The sequence below is a fragment of the Syngnathoides biaculeatus genome, chromosome 15 (genome assembly GCF_019802595.1).
Source record: "Syngnathoides biaculeatus isolate LvHL_M chromosome 15, ASM1980259v1, whole genome shotgun sequence".
Classification (NCBI taxonomy): domain Eukaryota; kingdom Metazoa; phylum Chordata; class Actinopteri; order Syngnathiformes; family Syngnathidae; genus Syngnathoides; species Syngnathoides biaculeatus.
In genome coordinates this window covers 2,940,578-2,961,331 of record NC_084654.1, presented here as the reverse complement: position 1 = coordinate 2,961,331, position 20,754 = coordinate 2,940,578, and the positions used below count along the sequence as shown (strand labels likewise).

The 20,754-nt window shown below is 44.2% G+C and overlaps 1 protein-coding gene across 16 annotated transcripts in view; it reads right to left on the bottom strand.

Moving 5' to 3' along the window:
* adck1 (aarF domain containing kinase 1) overlaps positions 1-20,754 on the bottom strand; it is a 163,662-nt gene that overhangs the window by 70,794 nt on the left and 72,114 nt on the right. For 14 of the 16 annotated variants that reach the window (XR_009798615.1, XR_009798617.1, XR_009798618.1 and 11 more), the window contains 2 exons: positions 12,213-12,371; positions 6,190-6,348 (listed from right to left, as the gene is read on the bottom strand). Coding sequence is in view for 4 of the 16 variants with exons in the window: in XM_061844906.1 (XP_061700890.1) it covers positions 6,190-6,348; positions 12,213-12,371 (318 nt within the window). In the remaining 12 variants the exon portion in view is untranslated. Of the gene's footprint in view, positions 1-6,189; positions 6,349-12,212; positions 12,372-12,830; positions 19,279-20,754 lie in introns of those variants that run through there. The other 2 variants (XR_009798624.1, XR_009798623.1) reach the window with 2 other exon arrangements.

The following is a 20,754-nucleotide window of genomic DNA, read 5'->3' as shown; positions in this document are numbered from 1 at the left end:
TTCACACCTAAGGGCAATTTAGATTCCCCATTAATGCATGTTTTTGGGATGTGAGAGGAAACTGGAATGCCTGGACAAACCACCCAGGCACGAGGAGTAACTCCGTACAGGTGGGGCCGGGATTTGAACCCCAATCCACAGAACTATGAGGTCAATGCTCTACAGCTGCATCACCGCTTAATATAATGCTCTTAAATACAAATAAACCTCGCCAGTTTATCATTACCTATTCACTTCAACAGAATATGTTCACATCAGAAAATAAGTAAAAAAGTACCACTACAGGCATGAGCCTAAAAGGAGTGTTAAAGAAATCATTCATATGTTCTCATTTTGTACATACCGTAGTTGGTTACACAGCACCACCTAATTTCTACCTTTGAACTCATTGTCTTGGAAACAAATGTTATCAATCTAACAGATGGAATCAATCTAACAGTCACACTCACACACACACACACACACACACACACACACACACACACACACACACACACACACACACACACACACACACACACACACACACACATCATGTGATTCACTGAATAAAAAGAAGCTGCAAAGGGACACAAGTTGGAGTTGGTTGGAAGCAGGGAGAAGTCCTGTCGCTCCCCTTGCAGCAAGTAAAACTTGAAGCCTTGTCTGTTCGCCTTCTTTTAAAAGAGAGTCAAGCTTTTTAAACCTGACATTTGGTCCTTCGAGCTGGATCCCAACACACCACCGCCCATCGAGGAGGGAGAAGACACACCGAAGTCTGTCGACAGCCAGGAGCATTTAGCGGTTCCTGAAGAAAAGCACTGGTGGGACGTGAATTCGTGGCCAGGCCGGTGCCAGAGTCCAATCTCCCCTCGATGGACGAAGGTTGACGGGATCACGAACAACTGCCGTCTAGACAACGTGTGGACCAGTAAGTGAAGGCTACTCCGCCAGAAGGAGATTGAAGGCTCCTCCGCCAGAAGGAGGTTTCAAGGCTACTCCGCAAGAAGGAGGTTTTAAGGTTACTCCACCTTTAAAGAGGGTATTTATAAGGATCCATAAATGTGTGAGTCCGTGAATGCGAGTGTGAATGCCATTACGTACTTGTGGAATCATGGGTCATGGATGGAAACCTAATGATGCTAACAGAAGTCTGTGTTCCGGTGAAGTACACAAGGTAGTGGATTAGGACTTAGGTCCTAAAAAGGACAGGTAGTCTCTAAGGGACAAACGTAGAAAAGCATAATGGTGAGTGGGAATAGTAAGTTTGCCCTAGAGGGGATGTAAACTTTACAAAATAATGTTTACAGGGCAGCATGATGTTTCTTAAAGAAATGGGGGGGAAAAAAAGAAAAATAGCATGGGTTAAATGGCAAGTTAACAGTTGAAGGATGCAGCAGGTTGGTCGAAAGATTGATGGCAAGTGTTACAGGGAAGTAAGGAAAAGCCAATATTAAGACTTACATCTTAGGATGGCGAGAGGTTGGTTAGCATAGGCAAGAAAGAGAAAGGCAGGAGAGTCAGCTGAAGTAATGCAACCAGTGGCTATATTAAAACCAGCTACAACAGTTTAAAACAGGCTACAGAAAGTCAGGCAGAAAGAGAGCTGTAAGAAAATCTTGAAAAAAAAATGAAAAAGGAAAAAAAAAATGCTGTCTCCCTGGGATATACATTCGCTGATAAAAGTGCCAAGGAGGCAGCAACAGGAAAATATGGCACACACATATTGACACAATCACAAGCCCCCAACCCTCCTATTGATTTAACAGTTCTAAAAGATGTGGAAAACATGCTCCTCAAAGTGAAACCCAGTGATGGCTTTCAGAAAAAAACTGAATTAGAAGATAATATACATTGGTGATCTCAAACTGGCGGTCCGAGGGCCATTTGTGGCCCCCAAGATTATGTTTTGCGGTCCTCGCCTTACTTACTATGAAAGTCAAATGATGGTGTGGCCCTGAAGTTTTATATGAATGGCACTTTACTGTGTTGTGTGCAGAGCTGATGAACCTACCAATCACGGTGGGGTTGTGGCTTTCGGGGTGTGACAGTGACAAGTCCTGATGCAAACTGAGAAACATTTTTCATTGAGTGAAACTTAGTGATTTTGCCATGGAAAGTTTTATTGGTTTTGCGCACAACCTGTTTACACCAGCTTTCTTGCTTATTTTATTTTGTGCTTTTAAAAAAAAAAAAGACTTAAATTGTGTGCAACTAGAATCACTGAGGGTGTAGTGGTACACACGTCTGCTTTTGGTGTGGGCAGTGTGGGACCGATTCCTGCTCAGTGATCGTGTCAATATCTGCCCTGTGACCGACTGGCGACAAATTCAGGGTGTAGTCTGCCTTTCGCCCGAAGTTAGCTGGGATAGGCTCCAGCTTTTCCGTAACTCTTATGAGGATAAGCAGCTTGGATAATGACATGTTTTGACAAAATGTGTGCATGTGCGCCGAGGCTGCATCCCAGCCTCAGCCAGAATGTGCCTCCAGCGGCCCTGGGGTGAATGGATTTTTGAGACCACTGATATACATAATCAGGGGAAAACCTGGATTACCAAAAAAAAAAAAAAAAATCTGTTTAAAACATTGGCAATTTTGAGTCACGGGCATTGCCATGTCTCAACAGGAGGGATGGTAATGGTAGATGTTCTACAGACATTTTCGCACCTTTGGATTAAATTCTTACTCAAAAAATATTTGTAGATCATGTTTTAATTGCTACAAACACAATACTCAAGGGAACTGCAGACCTAAGAGAGGGCAGTTTCCCCAATGTCGTGAGCCTTTCCAGTTTTTACATATTTATTTTGAGTTAAACAGCATTACAAATGTTGTTTAGTATTGATCTGGCCCTTATCTAAATGGGTGGAGATTTTTCCATGTACAAGTGCTGATGCTATTACTGTGGCAAAGTTTTTGTGTAAATATATTATTCCTTCTCATGGCATCCCATAAAAATTGTATGGCAACAATGTGCCACATTTTGTTCATGAAAAAAAAAAATTCTGTCAAGTATCTGCAAATCTAGAAATAACTTACTTAACTAAGATAAAGGACTGTTCCCATTTGAAATAGGATCTCGTAGATTAGATTAGATTAGACTGCCCACAGTAGAGCGGCCAGTGCAGCAGTCAGAAGAAAATACTTTAAGTGATTGGATGAAAGAGCTAAATAAATAAATAAATAAAATTGTAAAAGAAGCAAATGATCTACCGCCTACTGTGCCTTCTTCACAGGTGCTGTTGGTGTCCACTGGTGATTGTGTCCTAAGAAAAATCATCAAGAGGATCTCGTTGAGATGCTCCATGGTGATAAAGATAGCAGAACGTCCCACATGGATACACTTGTCCCATTGCAAGCCTGTGGCTCCCTTTTCATTCAACGACGAGTAGTGGTGGAAGTCCGGCTACAAAGGGTGGGGTAGCAATAGGTTGCCCTGGTCTTGAACCGGTGAAGAATTCAGCTGATCCGCGCATGTTAAGTAAAGGAGAGACACTATTGGGACTGCTGACCTTCGTGCTGTTCGGAGCATGGCTCCTCCACACTGGCCAGTCTGGGACTGTACGTGTTTGTCACCGGATGTATGGACATGAATCATTATGGAGCAAGGACAATCCCACCTCTCCAATGGACACCAACGCCTGGTACTCTTATGTGAATATGGTGTCCCTCCGTGGACAACCAATGACAGATCAACAAGTGTGGTGAAGCTGGAACTACTCAGATGCCCGCCATGAAAAGAAGTCTGCAGCAGCGACAACTCCGTCAATGCCAGCAATTCCACCTGCTGGTCCCAGACTTCATGCCAGGCCAGGAGAGGATCCAGAGAAAAAACATCTGGGGTCTTCAGGACGGACCTGATCACCACCATGAAGGTGCATGACTTGTACCAGCTCAACGCAGAGGATTACTACGTCCTGGCCGATCCATACAAGCAGAAGCGAGAAAAAGGGTATCCACGTGCCCGTGAGCCCGCAGTCCATCCCGGAGCTCGTGGCCTCGGGTGCTAACTGACAAAAGCAAGGATGTCATGTTCATCAGGCCCAAGAAGCTGATTCGCACATCTGCCACCCTGGTCCTCAGTTATGTGGACATCAGGACTTTGGCGGAGGCCGTGTGTCACTACGACCTCAAAGAGGAAGACGTCACCTGGCTGCAGGTCTTCAACGGGGAGCAAGGTTTTCCCTTCTACCACTGGATGAATTCGCCATGGAGTGCTGAGCACCGTTGTCATAACAACATGACACACACTACCGAGACACAGTAGGGCCTTCGTATCGAGTACAACGAGAATGTGGTGTGCGACGTGCCAGTTCCCCAACGGAGAGGACAACAACGAGATGGTGTTCTGTAACAAGTGCAATATCTACGTCCACCATGTATCCTGCCAAAGTGCCAGTTGTGCGAGAATGGCCGATGCTATGCAGCCTACCCGCAGTGGAACCAAGTGGGTCCATGTTAGCTGTGCCTTGTGGATTCCAAAGATGAGCAATGGGAACCTGGAGAAGATGGAGCACGTCACCAACGTGTCGCACATTCCCAGCAACAGCCTCCACTCCGGCCTGGAGAGACCATCATCACTTAGAACGACAAAGTCAAGTTCAAGTACGACTGGCCTAAGCACTCGGGCCTTAAAGGCAGTGACTCTGTGGAGCGGGACTCCACCACTGAAGTTGAAAATGAGGAAAGCGTCGGGAGCAAGAAGGCCAAATTCAGAGGAAAGGTTGGAGGGGACAATAAAGAGGACATGGCCGGCCTCGGCCTCATCCCTTTCGCCTTGTCGTCCCCCTCATCGTTGCAGTCGTCCTTGTGTCTTGTTTGTAAATGTGACCCGGAGGAAACGCGTGTCAATGTCCGCAAGATGAAATTGCAAGAGATGGAGGTCTTCTACCAGTTTGTGGACGCCGAGGAAGTGGGCCGTCACCTCAAGATGACACCCAAGACAGTTGACTTCCTGTACCAGTACAAGAAGCTGAAGCTCAAAGCGAACTTCAACCAACTGCTGCTCATGACCCTGGTCAGGCGTGAACACGAGGAGTTGCTGAGATGACTGCAGCTGTTCACGCACCGCCGCCAAGACCTGGAAAGGGTGTGTAAGTCAGGTTGACTTACATGGTGATGAAGATGTAAAGACTGTTGTTTGGAAAAATACGAGCGATGGAGTGCAGGACAATGGCCTGACTTTAAATGGACAAGGACTCTGCACCGTCACCAGCAGAGCTGAAGAATCTCTTCTGTGTTTACCCTTATATGCCATGGGGCACCAAAGACTACATGACTGTCCCAATCACCAGCGAGGGTTACATCTCTAATCACGGCTTCCACTGTCAGTGGAGGCTGTGTGTCCTTACCTCGACATCAACCGTTCCCTTTCTCCAACATGTTTCCCGACTCCAGTACCAAGAACATCTACACCTGACTTGCTTGGGCTGCTGTGTACCCGCACTTGATGGGTTCAGAAATGAGCAACGATGTTCGCTCACTGTTTATTTATTATGATGATGATGATGATTATTATTATTACTATTGGTCCTGGTTCACCTCCGGACCTTGGTATGTTATGATGAAGTTCCTCGTATCCGTAATTACTGTTCTGGGTTTGTTTTGCCTTTTCACGATGTGTACGATCGCACGTTTGAAATCTATGATGGTTCGAGCAAGGTCAAATGTTTTTATGAACTATGCCCTTCTACAACAAGTAGACCATGATTATATCCAGCTAAAAGACAAAAGGAGACTTTTGATGCTCTTTATACGCTCTTTATACGCTCAAGAATAAATTATGAGCTTTCTGAAAATGCAAAAGCCTTCTGATGTCCCCACTCGTATTTCCAAAATGATAAACAGGAGGGAAATGTTCAAGAAATCATTCACATGTTGTCATTTTGTACATACCGTAGTTGGTTACACATCACCACCTAACTTCTACCTTTGAACTCATTGTCTTGGAAACAAATGTTATCAATCTAACAGATGTAATCAATCTAACAGTCACACACACTCACACGCACACTCATCATGTGAATCACTGAATAAAAAGAAGCTGCAAGGGGACACAAGTTGGACTTGGTTGGAAGCAGGGAGAAGTCCTGTCGCTCCCCTTGCAGCAAGTAAAACTTGAAGCCTTGTCTGTTCGCCTTCTTTTAAAAGAGAGTCAAGCTTTTTAAACCTGACAAGGAGGAAAAGAAAAATCAAATCAAACATATTTACCTTGAGAAATGTGAAGTGGGCCAGCAGTTTTGATACAATTTCTGAATTGTGTCCTTCATTAAGGAAGTTCAGCTCCAATGGCATGTTTTTCTTGGCCTCTTCTACTAACCACATAAAGGTCAAGTCAGGGAATAGCCAATGGACCCCTCTTAGCAGCACCTTAAAAGCATAAAGCAAAACAAAGATCATTATGTATTATGTGGAAAAAACAAGTTGTTAAACGTACTATTACCAACAAAGACAACTATTTACTGACTGAGGAAACAAACTGTTAACTCACAAAATGATAATAAAATAACAAAATGAAAAGACTACATAATGTTTTAAGATATAAACCACAACTTTTTTCTTCATTTTCAAACCAAGCCACTACTATTAAGCCATTCTCCTCCTTTAATATCTTGCTCTATTTATTTGTCCATATCTTATTTTTTTTTTACAATTCGCAAATGCTGTATTTATAAGAACCCCCCGACAGGACTCACCGAGGGACACGGTCGAATGCCTTCTCCAAGTCCACAAAACACATGTAGACAGGTTGGGTGAACTCCCATGTACCCTCAAGGATCCTGCCAAAGGTGTAGCACTGGTCCACTGTTCCACAGTCAGGACGAAAACCACATTGCTCCTCCTGAATCCGAGACTCGACTTCCCGACGGACCCTCCTCTCCAGTACCCCTGAGTAGACCTAACCAGTGAAGCTGAGGAGTGTGATCCCTCTGTAGTTGGAACACACCCTCCGGTCACCCTTCTTGAAAAGGGGGACCACCATCCCAGTATGCCAATCCAAAGGCACTGTCCCCGATGTCCATGCAATGTTGCAGAGGCGTGTCAATCAGGACAGCCCCACAACATCCAGAGCCTTTAGGAAGTCCAGGCGAATCTCATCAACCCCCGGGGACCTGCCACCAAGGAGCTTTTTAACCACCTCGATAACCTCAACCCTAGAGATAGAAGAGCCCGCCTCAGAGCACTCAGACTCAGCTTCTTCATGGGAAGGCACGTTGGTGGAATTGAGGAGGTCTTTGAAGTATTCTCCCCACCGACTCACAACATCCCAAGTTGAGGTCAGCAGTGCACCGTCCCTACTACAGACAGTGTTGACGGTGCACTGCTTCCCCCTCCTGAGACCCCAGACCAGAATTCTGTCCTGAAGTTGTTCTCCATGGCCTGACCGAACTCCTCCCATGCCCAGGTTTTTGCCTCAGCGATCACCAAAGCTGCATTCCGGTTGGACAGCCGATACCTATCAGCTGCATCGGGAGTCCCACAGGCCAGAAATGCCCGATAGGACTCCTTCTTCAACTTGACAGCATCCCTCACTGTTGGTGTCCACCAACGTGTAGGTGGGTTGCTGCCACGACAGGCACCGACCACCTTATGGCTACAGCTCCGGTCGGCCGCCACAGCAATGGAGGCGCAGAACATCGTCCACTCGGATTCAATATCCCCCACCTCCTTGAGGATGTGAGCAAAGTTCTTTCGGAGGTGGGAGTTGAAATTCCTTCAGACGGGAATCTGCCAGCTGTTCCCAGCAGACCCTCAGAATACGTTTGGGCCTGCCACGTCTTACTGGAATCTTCCCCCACCATCGGAGCCAACTTACCACCAGGTGGTGATCAGTTGACAGCTCCGCCCCTCTCTTCACCCGAGTGTCCAAGACATGCAGTCGCAAGTCCCATGACACAACCACAAAATCGATCATCGAACTTCGCCTTCGGGTGTCATGGTGCCAAGTAGACATGTGAACACCCTTATGCCTGAACATTGTGTTGTGGTGTTCTGATCAGGGGGATGGGTGGGTTCTTCCCAATCACGACCTTCCAGGTCGCACTGTCATTGCCCACGTGGGCATTGAAGTCCCCCAGCAGAATGAGCACTTCCGCTAAGGACTCCAAAAAGATGGGTATTCTGCACTGCTGTTTGGTGCATATGCACAAAGAACAGTCAAGACCAGTCCCCCTACCTGGAGGCAAAGGGAGGCAACCCTCTCATCCACTCGGGTAAACTGGAACGTACAGGCCACGAGCCTGGGGGCAATAAGTATACCCACTTTCGTCTCTCCCCGTGGGCAACTCCAGAGTTGAACAGAGTCCAACCCCTCTCAAGAGGAGTGGTGCCAGAGCTCAAGTGATGCGCAGAGGCGAGTCCGACTATCTAGTCGGAACTTCTCGACGTCACGCACAAACTCGGGCTCCTTCCCTGCCGAAGAGGTGACATTCCATGTCCTTAGAGCTAGTTTCTGAAGCCGGGGATCAGATCGCCAAGGTCCCTGCTTTTGGCCACCGTCCAGCTCACATTGCACACAACCCCTATGGCTTCTCTCACAGGTGGTGAGCCCATGGGAAGGGGGACCCATGTTACCCTTTTGGGCTGTGCCCGGCCGAGCCCCATGGGTGCAGGTCTGGCCACCAGGCGCTCGCCTTCGAGCCCCACCTCCAGGCCTGGCTCCAGAGGGGGGCCCTGGTGAGCCGCGTCCGGGCAAGGGAAACCAAAATCCAATTTTTGTAGTCATCAATAGGGGTTTTGGAGTTGTACTTTGTCTGGTCCCTCACCTAGGACCAATTTGCCATGGGTGACACTACCAGGGGCATGAAGCCCCAGACAACTTAGCTCCTAGGATCGTTAAGACACACAAACCCCTCCACCACGATAATGTGATGGCTCGAGGAGGGTTTGATGGTGATGTAAATGCTGTCATCTGAATCTTTTAATGAGGCATGTAACTTCAATGGATAACACCGATCTCACCACAGTGCATACGCCTGATGTTGCTCACAGTGGCCAAAGGGGGCGCTCACGGGCTTAGTGTGTTTGCTCAGACATGTCAAAAATTAGAGGGAACGTTGATTGGGTAGCAACCGTTGAGAATAATGTCCGAGGTGTGTTTGTTTGTACTATATGTGCATATTTGTACTTTCGATGCAAAAATATGCGCATGGGACATGCATTGTTTGCGTTCACCATATTTTCATATTCTGCAAGGCATTTGTCTACTTTTGGAACAGTGTATCGGTACCAAGTCTTGTCTGTATGTTTAGCTATGTGTGTGCGCCATAAAATTTAAAAAAAATATATATTTTTTTCTTCATGTATCCTGGGCCCTGTGAGAGGCTCTGGGGATGAGAAGGTGTCCACCAGAGGTAGGATTTTGGACCAAAGACTGGGAAGACTTTGCGATGCTGGAGCTTCTCGTGATTTGGTCAGAGACTGAAGCAATACACCACATGAACCAAGGTGGAAGACTGATGCAGAGCCTGATGATGGAGTCCCTCACTCACTTAGATTCAACACTAGGTGCAGCCTTGGTGTCCATCCACCTCTCAGTGTGGGATCGGGATCGCCATCACCAGGTGAAATCGTTTAACATTTTTGATGCAGCAGTCATTAGACTGTTCTGTGAAAACACGAACAACAATGCAGCCCAAAATCTGGAGAAATTTATGAAGTACTGCATTGTACAATAAAGAAACTCTGTACATAGTTTATTTTTTTTGCAATTTTTGTAGTTTTAGAGATCATCAGAAATTTTATTGTAAATAGTTTGATAGATTTCAAATTTAAACTGTTTAAATTGTTTTCCAACTAAAGTCAAACAATTTTCCATTTTGTGTTTCTCTTCATTTTAAATTGTCAACAAACTCTTGTGATGTAAATTGTGAATTACTTATTATATGAAAAAATCCCAGGTTTTCTAGTAAAGGGGGGAAAAGCACTTATTCTGCTCTATATAAACTATTCATTCATTTTCTGACCCTTTCTATTCAAAATTTGTAAAAATTTCCAGGTGGACATTTTAAGGTTGACGTGGTAAAAGGGGTACGAAAATGACTAGGGGAGCGTCTTCTTCTTCTTCTTTTCCAAGGAAAAAAACTAAAATATACTAAATGAGCTATCAAGAACTACTGCTACACGACGCAGCGGATTTAATCAAGCAACTTTGGAAGGACATCGCAGACTGGGAATGCTTCACAATGCAGCTGGATAAGTCTGACTGACGTGAGTGACCAAGCCCAGTTGTGCATTTTTATTTAGATGGTGGTTTTTGAGATAATCACAAAAGAGGAACTGTTCACAGTACTGCCCATGAAAGAACAAATGGGAGGAGAGGACATATTTCCGTCTTTTAAAATTTATTAGATTTTTTTTTTTTTTTAGACTGGCTCATTACGGTGGGACAGCTGTTAAGGGTTGGCCGGGGTGTACCCTGGCTCCTCCCTTGTGAAGATAAGCGGCTCAGAAAATGGGTAGATGGCTCATGACAAGCTTTTTGGAAATGTATGACTCAAAACCATTGAGTGAGTGAGGCACAGTGCTGTGAAAAATAATCCCCCCCCTCCCATTTCTGTTTTTTGCATATCTATCACACACAATGTTTCAAATCATCTAACATTTTCACATGACTCAGAGATACAAGCCAAGGAAATACAAAATGCAGTTTTCAAATGATTAAATCCGTAAAAGGTACAAAAAAAAAAAATCCAAACCTTTCCGACCCTCTTTTGACACCTTTTTAAATCACAAATTCACTGTGACTAACTTCAAATGTAAGAAATGTGAGAGCATTTTCACAAGCCAAATCTGATTATGACCATTACTTGTTGACTCAAGAAATCATTTAAAGGTCAAGTGTCGTCAAACGGATGATTCTTGGTTTATTATTAATGAAAAACCCACAGCCAATATGGTCCCAAGTGTTTTTTCACCACAAAACATGATATTGACGTATACAGCTTTTTGTAACTCCCGCCATGAAAATCCTCTCGAGGGATTTGTTTTCGAGAAGAAGCAGGAAATGACGTACAAGACAGAGGAGCCACATAGTGGACTCGTTTGTTTCCATTAGTTTTACCTCCGAGAAGGTAGCTCATTGTTCCTTCGTGTTAGCCAAAATGCGGGCTCATTGCATTGGTGGACATTGCTTGAACACTCGGGAGAATGGAATTACCCTTCATAAGTTTGAAAGAGACCCTGTTCGTTGTGAAAAATGGATTGCACAGGTGCAGAGGACGAGAACTTTGTGGGTTCCAAATAACACGTAGGTGTGTATACAGCTACTAAAAAAAAAAAAGTTTGGGGCGGACCACGTAATCGGTCTCTCTCATAACGTAGCAAAAGATCCGTGTATGAAATGTGTTGATGTGCGCATACAGCTACTACAAAAAAATAATAGTTTGGGGTGGACCACGTAATCTGTCTCTCTCATAACGTAACAAAAGATCCACGTATGAAATGTGTCGCAAGTGCTCGTCGCGTACTGCGGCGACATTGAACATACACCTAAGAGCAACATAGCTTGGCCCCACCCCCTCCTTATATACCATGGCGGCTGAAACTCAGCCGCACTGGCTGAGGCGCGGTGTTCGGCGGTCACATCTTCCGCGAAGGCTGCGCGTCGGGCTTTGCGACGGGGGCAGCCCTGAAGAATCCAGCCGAGAATGCTTTACTCAGTCGAGTGGGAGCATGAAGCCCGAGGTATGATTGCGAGTGCGACTGTTGTCTGTAACTATGTACTCTGCGATTGGCTGGCAACCAGTTCAGGGTGTACCCTGCCTCCTGCCTGAAAACAGCTAGGATTGGCTCCAACACTCCCATGACCGTTGTGAAGAAAAGTGGCTCAGAAAATGGATGGATGGATGGATTTGAAAAGTTTGTGTGTGAGAAATATGTAAAATAAATAAATCTGGAAGGGGGCGAATAATTTTTCACCGCACTATAGGTCCAGTTAAAGGCATTCTTTCATTATCTTCAAAGCTAAAGCCCCCCAGCGAAAGAAATTGAAGCTCATAACCAGAATCAATGGCACCAGCAAAACAAGCTGTAGATAGAATCCATATGATCATCTCTCCTGGTCATCTCATAAATGCACATTCCTTAAAAATGCAGCACCTTTTAAAGGAAAATAAACGGGCTTTCCAACAGTATAAGGTGTATTTCCATTGCCAAGAAGCACTGTTACAGCAAAGAATCTACGAATGAGACATTTCTTGGTTTGTTTGTGCTATGTTTATATAACAACTCACCTCCATCACCAATATGTCCTTGGAGCTTTGTCTTTGGACTTTAGGGTGTTGGACCTTAACAGCCACTGTCCTCCCATCATGCAGTACAGCTTTATGGACCTGGGCTAAAGAGGCAGCTCCCTGAGGTGTCTCTTCAAAGAAAACAAACAACTCTGAAAGCTGAAAGACAACAGTAGGAATGAAAAGGGAAACAGGAAATGAGGGAATGAGTGAGGAAATCAGATGTCTAAACACAGTGATTAAGATGGTCTCAACATCTTTAGCTGTCTTCATTATCTGCATGCTGCTATGAGGAAACAACTTTGAGGGAAGTTATACACACTAGAGAACTGTAAACATTTTTAGTCTGTAGAAAACAATTGCTGTTGACAGGGTAATGAAAATCCATTTTAATTGTACCTTGTTGAGTGCTGGTAAAACAGTTTGGACAACCTTAAGCATCTTGTAATTACAGTGTAATGACATTCGAAATTATTCAGACATTGCATGGCATTATAATGTGGCAAAACCCAAAGTTATAAAACAACTTAAAGTATTAACAGACAAGTCGGCACGATGGATAGCTGTGGAGCGTAGGCCTCACATTTCTGAGGACCGTGGTTCAAATCCCAGCCTCACCTTTGTGGCATTTGCATGTTCTCCACATGCCTGTGTAGGCTTTCTCTGGGCACTCCGGTTTCCTCCGCCATCTCAAAAACATGCATTGATTGGAGGCTCCAAATTGGCCCTTGGTGTGATTCTGAGTGTGACTGTTGTCTGTCTTCATGTACCCTGTGATTGGCTGGCAACCAGTTCAGGCTGTACTCCGCCTCCTACTTGATGACAGCTGATATAGGCTAGAGTACTCTTGTGACCCTTGTGATGATTAGCAATTCACAAAATGGATGGATGGATATGTACTGCGTTTATTTCGAAACCATGTCTGAAAAGACACATCACAATACCAAGGCACTTTAAACAGACAAATCCTACAATGTGTTGATGAGCATTGAATACATAATGCAGCTGTGTTAAGAGTGACTTACTGTAGTTCTTCTTTTTCTTTTGGCCTGTCCCGTTAGGGGTCGCCACAGCATTAGTTATTGCTGTTAAATGACCCAAAATCAACACTGACGTTATCTTCAACTACGGTACTCTGGGGCTGGGAGTGACAGGGGTATTTTTTAACTACACGAATAAGGTAACTATGCTGGCAAACTTGGTAACTCACTGTGCCCCACATAATCAAAAGCATTACCAAAATAAACTGAAAAATAAAACAAAAAGTATTGAAATATTTAAAAACTGTAACACTTGAAAATTGAAAAAACAAAGTATACAGTGCAGGAAATATTCAAGAGTGGAAGTGCTCTAAAAAGCATAGGGAAAAATAATTTTAGCAACTAAAAGCTACTTCACCATATTTCCTTTTCTGTTATCTGATCTTAGTTAGTAGTTCTCTTTTCCATTAGATTGGTCTTGAATGTGTTCAGGACCTAAACCATTTAGTGGTTTAAAAACCTGGAGTAGATTTCTCAAGTTGACTGAGATCCAGTGTAGAAACTTTAGAATTGGAGAAATACAGTATGTTCTGATCCTCTGTCCTGTTTAGAATCTGAACTGCAACATTCTGAATGAGCTGAACCTGTTTTGTCATTTTTGAGAGCGTTCAATCTGAAGACCATTATAATAAGTCTGCTTGCGATAAAACCATGGATGAAAATCTCCTGGTCTGGTTGACACATGATTTACGTTGTTATGCTGACATCACATCCTGTAGGATGGGCAACTGTTTAGCACATTTAGGACTCTTGTTCAAATCTGGCCTCCCAAGTTTGAGGTTAGCATGTTCTCCACATGCCTGTGTGGTTTCTCTGAGCACAGTAATCCCTTGTTTTTTTGCAGCTAATGGGGACCAGAACCCCCCACGAAATGTGAAAAACCGCGACGTAGGACATCCATCCCCTCCACAACCACCACCCACCCCCCGTATACACCCTGGTAATTTTCATCTATATGTAACTGAATGACCAACATGATTAAATACGTAAACAGTATTTATACTTTGGCAGGACGGCGGCTCAGCGGGAAAGCATTGGCCTCACAGTTCTGAGGTCCTGGGGTTCAATCCCAGACCTGTCTGTGTGGAATTTGCATGTTCTCCCCGTGCCTATGTGGGTTTTCTCCAGGCACTCCAGTTTCCTCCCACATCCCAAAAACATGCAATATTAATTAGACACTCTAATTTGCCCCGTTGGTGTGATTGTGAGCGTGGCTGTTTGGCTCAATGTGCAATTGGCTGGCAACCAGTTCAGGGTGTACCTTGCCTCCTGCCCGATGACAGCTGGGATTGGCTCAAGCACTCCCCGCGACCCTTGTGAGGATAAGCAGCTAAGAAAATGGATGGATATTTATACTTTACATATTTGAAACTAAGATTACAACAGTGCACATATTTACTTAACTCTAATTATAAAACCTTTGTTAATGTTTCCCGCAACAGTCACCTGACTGTGGTTGGGAAATCCAAAGGGTTTGCTCCTTGGAAGGCTTTATTAGATACTTTAAGCACTTACAATCAACGTGTCCTCTCTTAAACACTATTCCGATCTGGTCACCCACATACACACTAGGAACTGCTCGCCCTGTGTTTCCACATGCCTGCAGAGTGAGTCAGTCTGTCTCTGTCTCTCTGTCTCTCACTCACTCACTCACTCACTCACTCACTCACTTACTTGCAGTATTGAAACATGATGATAATAAACAGTCTTTGAAAAAGTACACGTAGCTGTTCTCCTCCAAAAAAAGCCCTTTTTCATCCATGCTAAAAATATAAGACCGTCATCTAGGAAACATTTCCTCCACATATTGACGAGCAGCGCCATACAGAGACATGACAAATTTCCGAACCAGCCTTTGCTGGCTAAAAAGTCTCATCGTCGAGAGGAAGAATCATAATGCAGGGTCCAACATGGAAAGAGAAGCTAGACAACCTCTTACTGTTACTCATCCAGTCATCCATCCGTCCAGCCATTATCTGAGCCATTTATTTTCCAAAGGGTCACGGGAGTATCTTTTTAAAAATCTTTGAGTCAATGTTGTGCCCGCAGATGATTATGTTCAATTTAGCCATATTTATTTGCCTCACAGACTGTTAGACAAAGCTGGTTTACACACAATATGATATTAGGTAATCTGCTGTAGATAAAATTGTATACACGGAAAGCAAGAAAACATGAAATAAGAATAGGTGCTTTGAAATGAAGGCCCATCTTCAAAGTTCACTTCAGGGGCGAAATCAATCAGTCGGACGAGAGAAACTTTGTCAAGGTGAAGGTTTAATTTAGCTTGACCTGGGGTTGTAACTTGAGCTGTTTCTCAAAGGACTGTGTAGAAACTGAATTAAGTAGTAATAAAAAAAGAAGCAAAGTTGTATGTTATCATCTACTAATATATTTAAAATGTTGTATAATCAATAGTGATGCACAGAAAATTCAGCCACCAAAATGCGACTTTGACTTGGCCACTACCCCCCCTTTTTTTGGGGGTGGGGGGGCATTCAGACGTGGACTTGCTGGTGTGCTACGGATAACTGTCGTACTGCGTGGTCAAGGAGCGCTTTGAGTTTAAGGGCACGAACCCGATGACCGGACGTTCTCCCTCAGGATTTTTTGGTACAGTGCAGAATTCATTGTTCCAATCAATCACAAATTGTCCTGGTCCTGAATTGCCATTTTTACACTAGATGTAACAGGTCGCACACCTTCTAAAAAGTGCAATTTTTGACTTGCCTATAGAATGGTGTTGAGGATCATCAATAAGTTTTTTGGTTAAATGTGAGATGAGGCTTTGTATACTTTGCTGACAGGAGGGGTTTTCGCCTGGGAACTCTCCCATGGATGCCATTTTTGGCCAGTGTATTCCTTATGGGAGAGTCATAAACACTGACCTTAACTGAGGCCAGGGAGTTCTGCAAGTATTTAAAAGTTCAAAGTTTTTTTTTTTTTTTTTTTTGGTCAGGTCCTGGATGAGTCGTCGTTTCAGTTACCTTAGTTGGTCTTCCACTCCTGGGAAAGTTTGCCACTGTTCCCAGTTTTCTCCATTTGTGGATAATGGCTCGAACAGTGGTTCACTGGATCCTCAAAGCCGCTGAAATGGCTTTGTAACCTTTTCCAGAGTGATGGATATCAGTCACTTTTTTTCTCATGTCTTTTTTAATTTCTTTAGATCGTGGCATGATGCATTGGTTCTTGAGATCTTGTAGCCCACTTCACCTACTCTGGCAGATTTTATTTAAGTGATTTCTTGATTCAACAACATATGGTGGTCATCAGGTTTGGGTGTGGCTTGTGAAATTGAACTCACCTTTCTCAAATTTGTGGTTTGTCACAGTGACTTTGTGATGGAACACAGAGGTGGAATTACTTTTTCAGAGGGTCAGAAAGGTTAGCAATTTTTTTTGCCTTAATACAAGGTGTCCCAAAAAAAAATATTCTTCTTCTTCTTCCGACTTGTCCCGTTAGGGGTCACCACAGCATGGCATCTTTTTCCATCCAAGTCTATCCGGTGCATCCTCCTCTCTAAAACCCGCTGTCCTCATGTTCTCCCTCACCACATCCATAAAGCTTCTCTTTGGTCTTCCTCTCGCTCTTTTGCCTGGGAGCTCCATCCTCAGCATCCTTCTACCAATATGCTCACTCTCTTGCCTCTGAACATGTCCAAACCATCGAAGTCTGCTCTCTCGAATCTTGTCTCCAAAACATCCAACTTTGGCTGTCCCTCCAATGAGCTCATTTCTAATCCGATCCAACCTGCTCACTCCGAGCGCGAACCTCAACATCTTCATTTCTGCCACCTCAAGTCCTGCTTCCTGTTGCTTCTTCAGTGCCACAGTCTCTAATCCGTACATCATGGCTGGCCACACCAGTGTTTTATAACTTTTCCCTTCATCCTAGCAGATACTATTCTGTCACATAGAACACTAGACACCTTCCACCAACTGTTCCATCCCACTAGGAACCGTTTCTTCACTTACTTACCACACTCACCATTGCTCTGTTTAGTTGACCCCAAGTATTTGAAATCATCCACCTTCGCCATCTCTTCTCCCTGCACCTTCATTCTTTCTCCTCCACCCCTTTCATTCACGCACATATATTCTGTTTTACTTGAGCTAATTTTCATTCCTCTCCTTTCCAGTGCGTACCTCCATCTTTCTAATTGTTCCTCCGTCTGCTCCCTGCTTTCACTGCAGATCATATCATCTGTGAACATCATGTTCCAAGGGGATTCCAGTCTAACACCGTCGGTCAGCCTAACGATAAAAACCGCAAACAGGAAGGCGCTCAGCGCGGAACCCTGATGCAGTCCCACCTCCACCTTGAATTCTTCTGACACACCTACGGCACATCTCACCGCTGTTCTGCTCCCCTCATACATGTCCTGTATTATTCTAACATATTTTTCCGCCACACCAGACTTCCGCATGGAGTACCACAGTTCCACTCATGGTACTCTGCCATAGGCTTTGTCTAGGTTGACAAAGATACAATGTAGCTCCTTCTGACCTTCTCTGTACTTTTTCACGAGCATCCTCAAGGCAAATAATGGATCTGTGGTACTCTTTCAAGGCATGAACCCATACTGTTGCTTGCAGATACATACTTCCATCCTGAGTCTAACCTCCACTACTCTTTCCCATAAATTCATTGTGTGGCTCATCATCTTTATTTTTCTTTGGTTTCTACAGTTCTGAACATTGTCTTTGTTTTTCAAATTGGGGACTAGCACACTTCTCTATTCTTATGGCATCTTCTCTCCCGCTAGTATTCTATTAAATAAGCTGGTCAAAAACTCCACAGCCACCTTACCTAATTGGTTCCATACCTCCACTGGTATATCATCAGGTCCAACTGTCTCCATTTTTCATTCTGTTCAGTGCCTTTTTAACTTCTCCCTTACTAATCATTGCCATTTCCAGCTCATTCACTTCTACTCTACCTTCTCTCCCATTTTCTTCAACATTAACTTCTCAAAGTATTCTTTCCTTCTACTTAGCACACTACTGGCACGAGTCAACATTTCCATCGCTATCCTTAATCCACTTCATTGGCTGCACATCCTTCCCACCTGTATCCCTTACCTGTAGAGCTCCTTTTCTCCTTCTTTTGTATCCAAGCTGGAGTACATGTCATCATAAGCCACTTGTTTAGCCTTCGCCACCTGTATCGATGCCCTATGATGCATCTCAATGTATTCCTCATGCCTTTCCTCAATCCTCTCCATGTCCCACTTCTTCTTCACTAATCTCTTTCCTTGGATGACTTTCTGTATTTTGGGGTTCCACCACAAGGTCTCCTTCTCCCCTTTCTTACCAGAAGACACCCAAAGTACTCTCTTGCTTCTCTGAATACCTTGGCAGGAGTATTTCAGTTTACTGGGAGCTCTTTCTGACCAACTAGAGCCTGTCTCACCTCTTTTCGAAAGGCCACGCAACATTCTTTTCTCAACTTCCACCACCTGATTCTCTGCCCTACCTTTGTTTTCGTAATCTTCCTACCCACTAACCGAGTCATCCTACGCTGTCAAGCCACACTCTCCCCCGCCACCACCACTTTACAGTCAGTAACCTCCTTCAGATTACATCATCTGCACAAAATATAATCAACCTGTGTGCTTCTACCTCCGCTCTTGTAGGTGACTCTATGTTCCTGTCTTTTCTGGAAATATGTGTTCAACATTGCCAATTCCATCCTTTTTGCAAAGTCCACCCTCAAAGTTCCTTTGCTGTGTTCCATACTAACCCATCACTTTTTCATCGCCCCTGGTTCCTTCGCCAACATGTACATTGAAAACTGCACCAATCACAACTCTCTCTCTGTCCAAGATGCTCAGGACTACTTCGTGTAGTTCCTTGCAAAATTTCTCTTTCAACTCACCGACGAGAATGATACGGCTCCAATTTGGGTACTAAGATTGCACAGATTGTGAGTTTAGTCGAGTGAAGTTGTCGCCAGAAGCGTCCCAGGTCGAGTATTCACAACATTCGGTCCAAATTCAGCAGGATTTATTGAATTACAATCGGGCTGGTCAGAGCCTTTTGTTTAAGCTGCTACAAGTTTAAAGACCTGAAGCCATATGAAAACAGTATTTTGTATTTCCTTGTAATCATGCCACAAAGCCTCTTTCCCTTTCTGCCTTGTACAGTGAAGAAAAGTATTTGAACACCTTGCTCGATTCCAACATCTCCCACTTAGAAATCATGGAGGGGTATGAAATTTTCATTGGAGGTGCATATCCACTGTGAGAGATAATGTAAAAAGAAAAATCCAGAAATAATGTATGATTTTTTCAACAATTTGTGTGATACAACTGAAAATAAGTATTTGAACATCTGAGAAAACCAATGTTAATATTTGGTACAGTAGCCCTTGTTTGCAATTACAGAGATCAATCGTTTGCTGTAGTTGTTCACCAGGTTTGCACACACTCCAGGAGGGATTTTGGCCCACTCCTCCACAAAGATCTTCTCTCGATCAGACAGGTTTCTGGGCTGTCGGTGAGAAACAGAGTCTCAGATCCCTCTTTTTTGATTGGGTTTTGGTCTGGAGACTGGCTAGGCCACTCCAGAACCTTGATATACTTCTTACGGAGCTACTCCTTGGTTTTCCTGGCTGTGTGCTTCGGGTCATTGTCATGTCGACAGACCCAGCTACGACCCATCTTCAGTGCTCTGACTGAGATAAAGAGGTTGTTCCCCAAAATCTCACAATACATGGCCACAATCATCCTCTCCTTAATACAGTGCAGTCGTCCTGTCCCATGTGCAGAAAAACACCCCCAAAGCATAATGCTACCACCTCCACGCTTCACTGTAGAGATGGTGTTCTTGGGATGGAACTCATCATTCGTCTTCCTCCAAACACAGTTAGTGGAATTATGACCAAAAAGTTCCATTTTGGTCTCATTTGACCACAAAACTTTCTCCCATGACTCCTCTGTATCATCCAAATGGTCATTGGCAAACTTAAAGACGGGCCTTGACGTGTGCTGGTTTAAGCAGGGGAACCTTCCATGCTTTACATGATTTCAAGCCATGACATCTCAGTGTATTTCCAACAGTCACCTTGGAAACGGTGGTCCCAGCTCTTTACAGGTCATTGATCAAGTCCTGTCGTGTAGTTCTGGGCTGATTCCTTACCTTTCTAAGCATCATTGAGACCCCACGAGGTGATATCTTGCATGAGGCTCCACTCCGATTGAGATTGACCATTATGTTTAGGTTCTTCCATTTTCTAATGACTGCTCCAACAGTGGACCTTTTTTCAGTGAACTGCTTAGTAATTTCGGCGTAGCCCTTTCCAGCCGTGTGGAGTTGTATAATTTTGTATCTGGCGTCTTTGGACAGCTCTTTGGTATTGGCCATGTTACAAGTTTCCAACTGTATCGCACAAATAAATCATTAAAAAAAAAAAATCATACATTGTGATTTCTGGATTTTCTTTTTAGATTATCTCTCAGTCTCGTAATCTGAAATTTGCTCCGCTTTCTGAAATTGTAATGA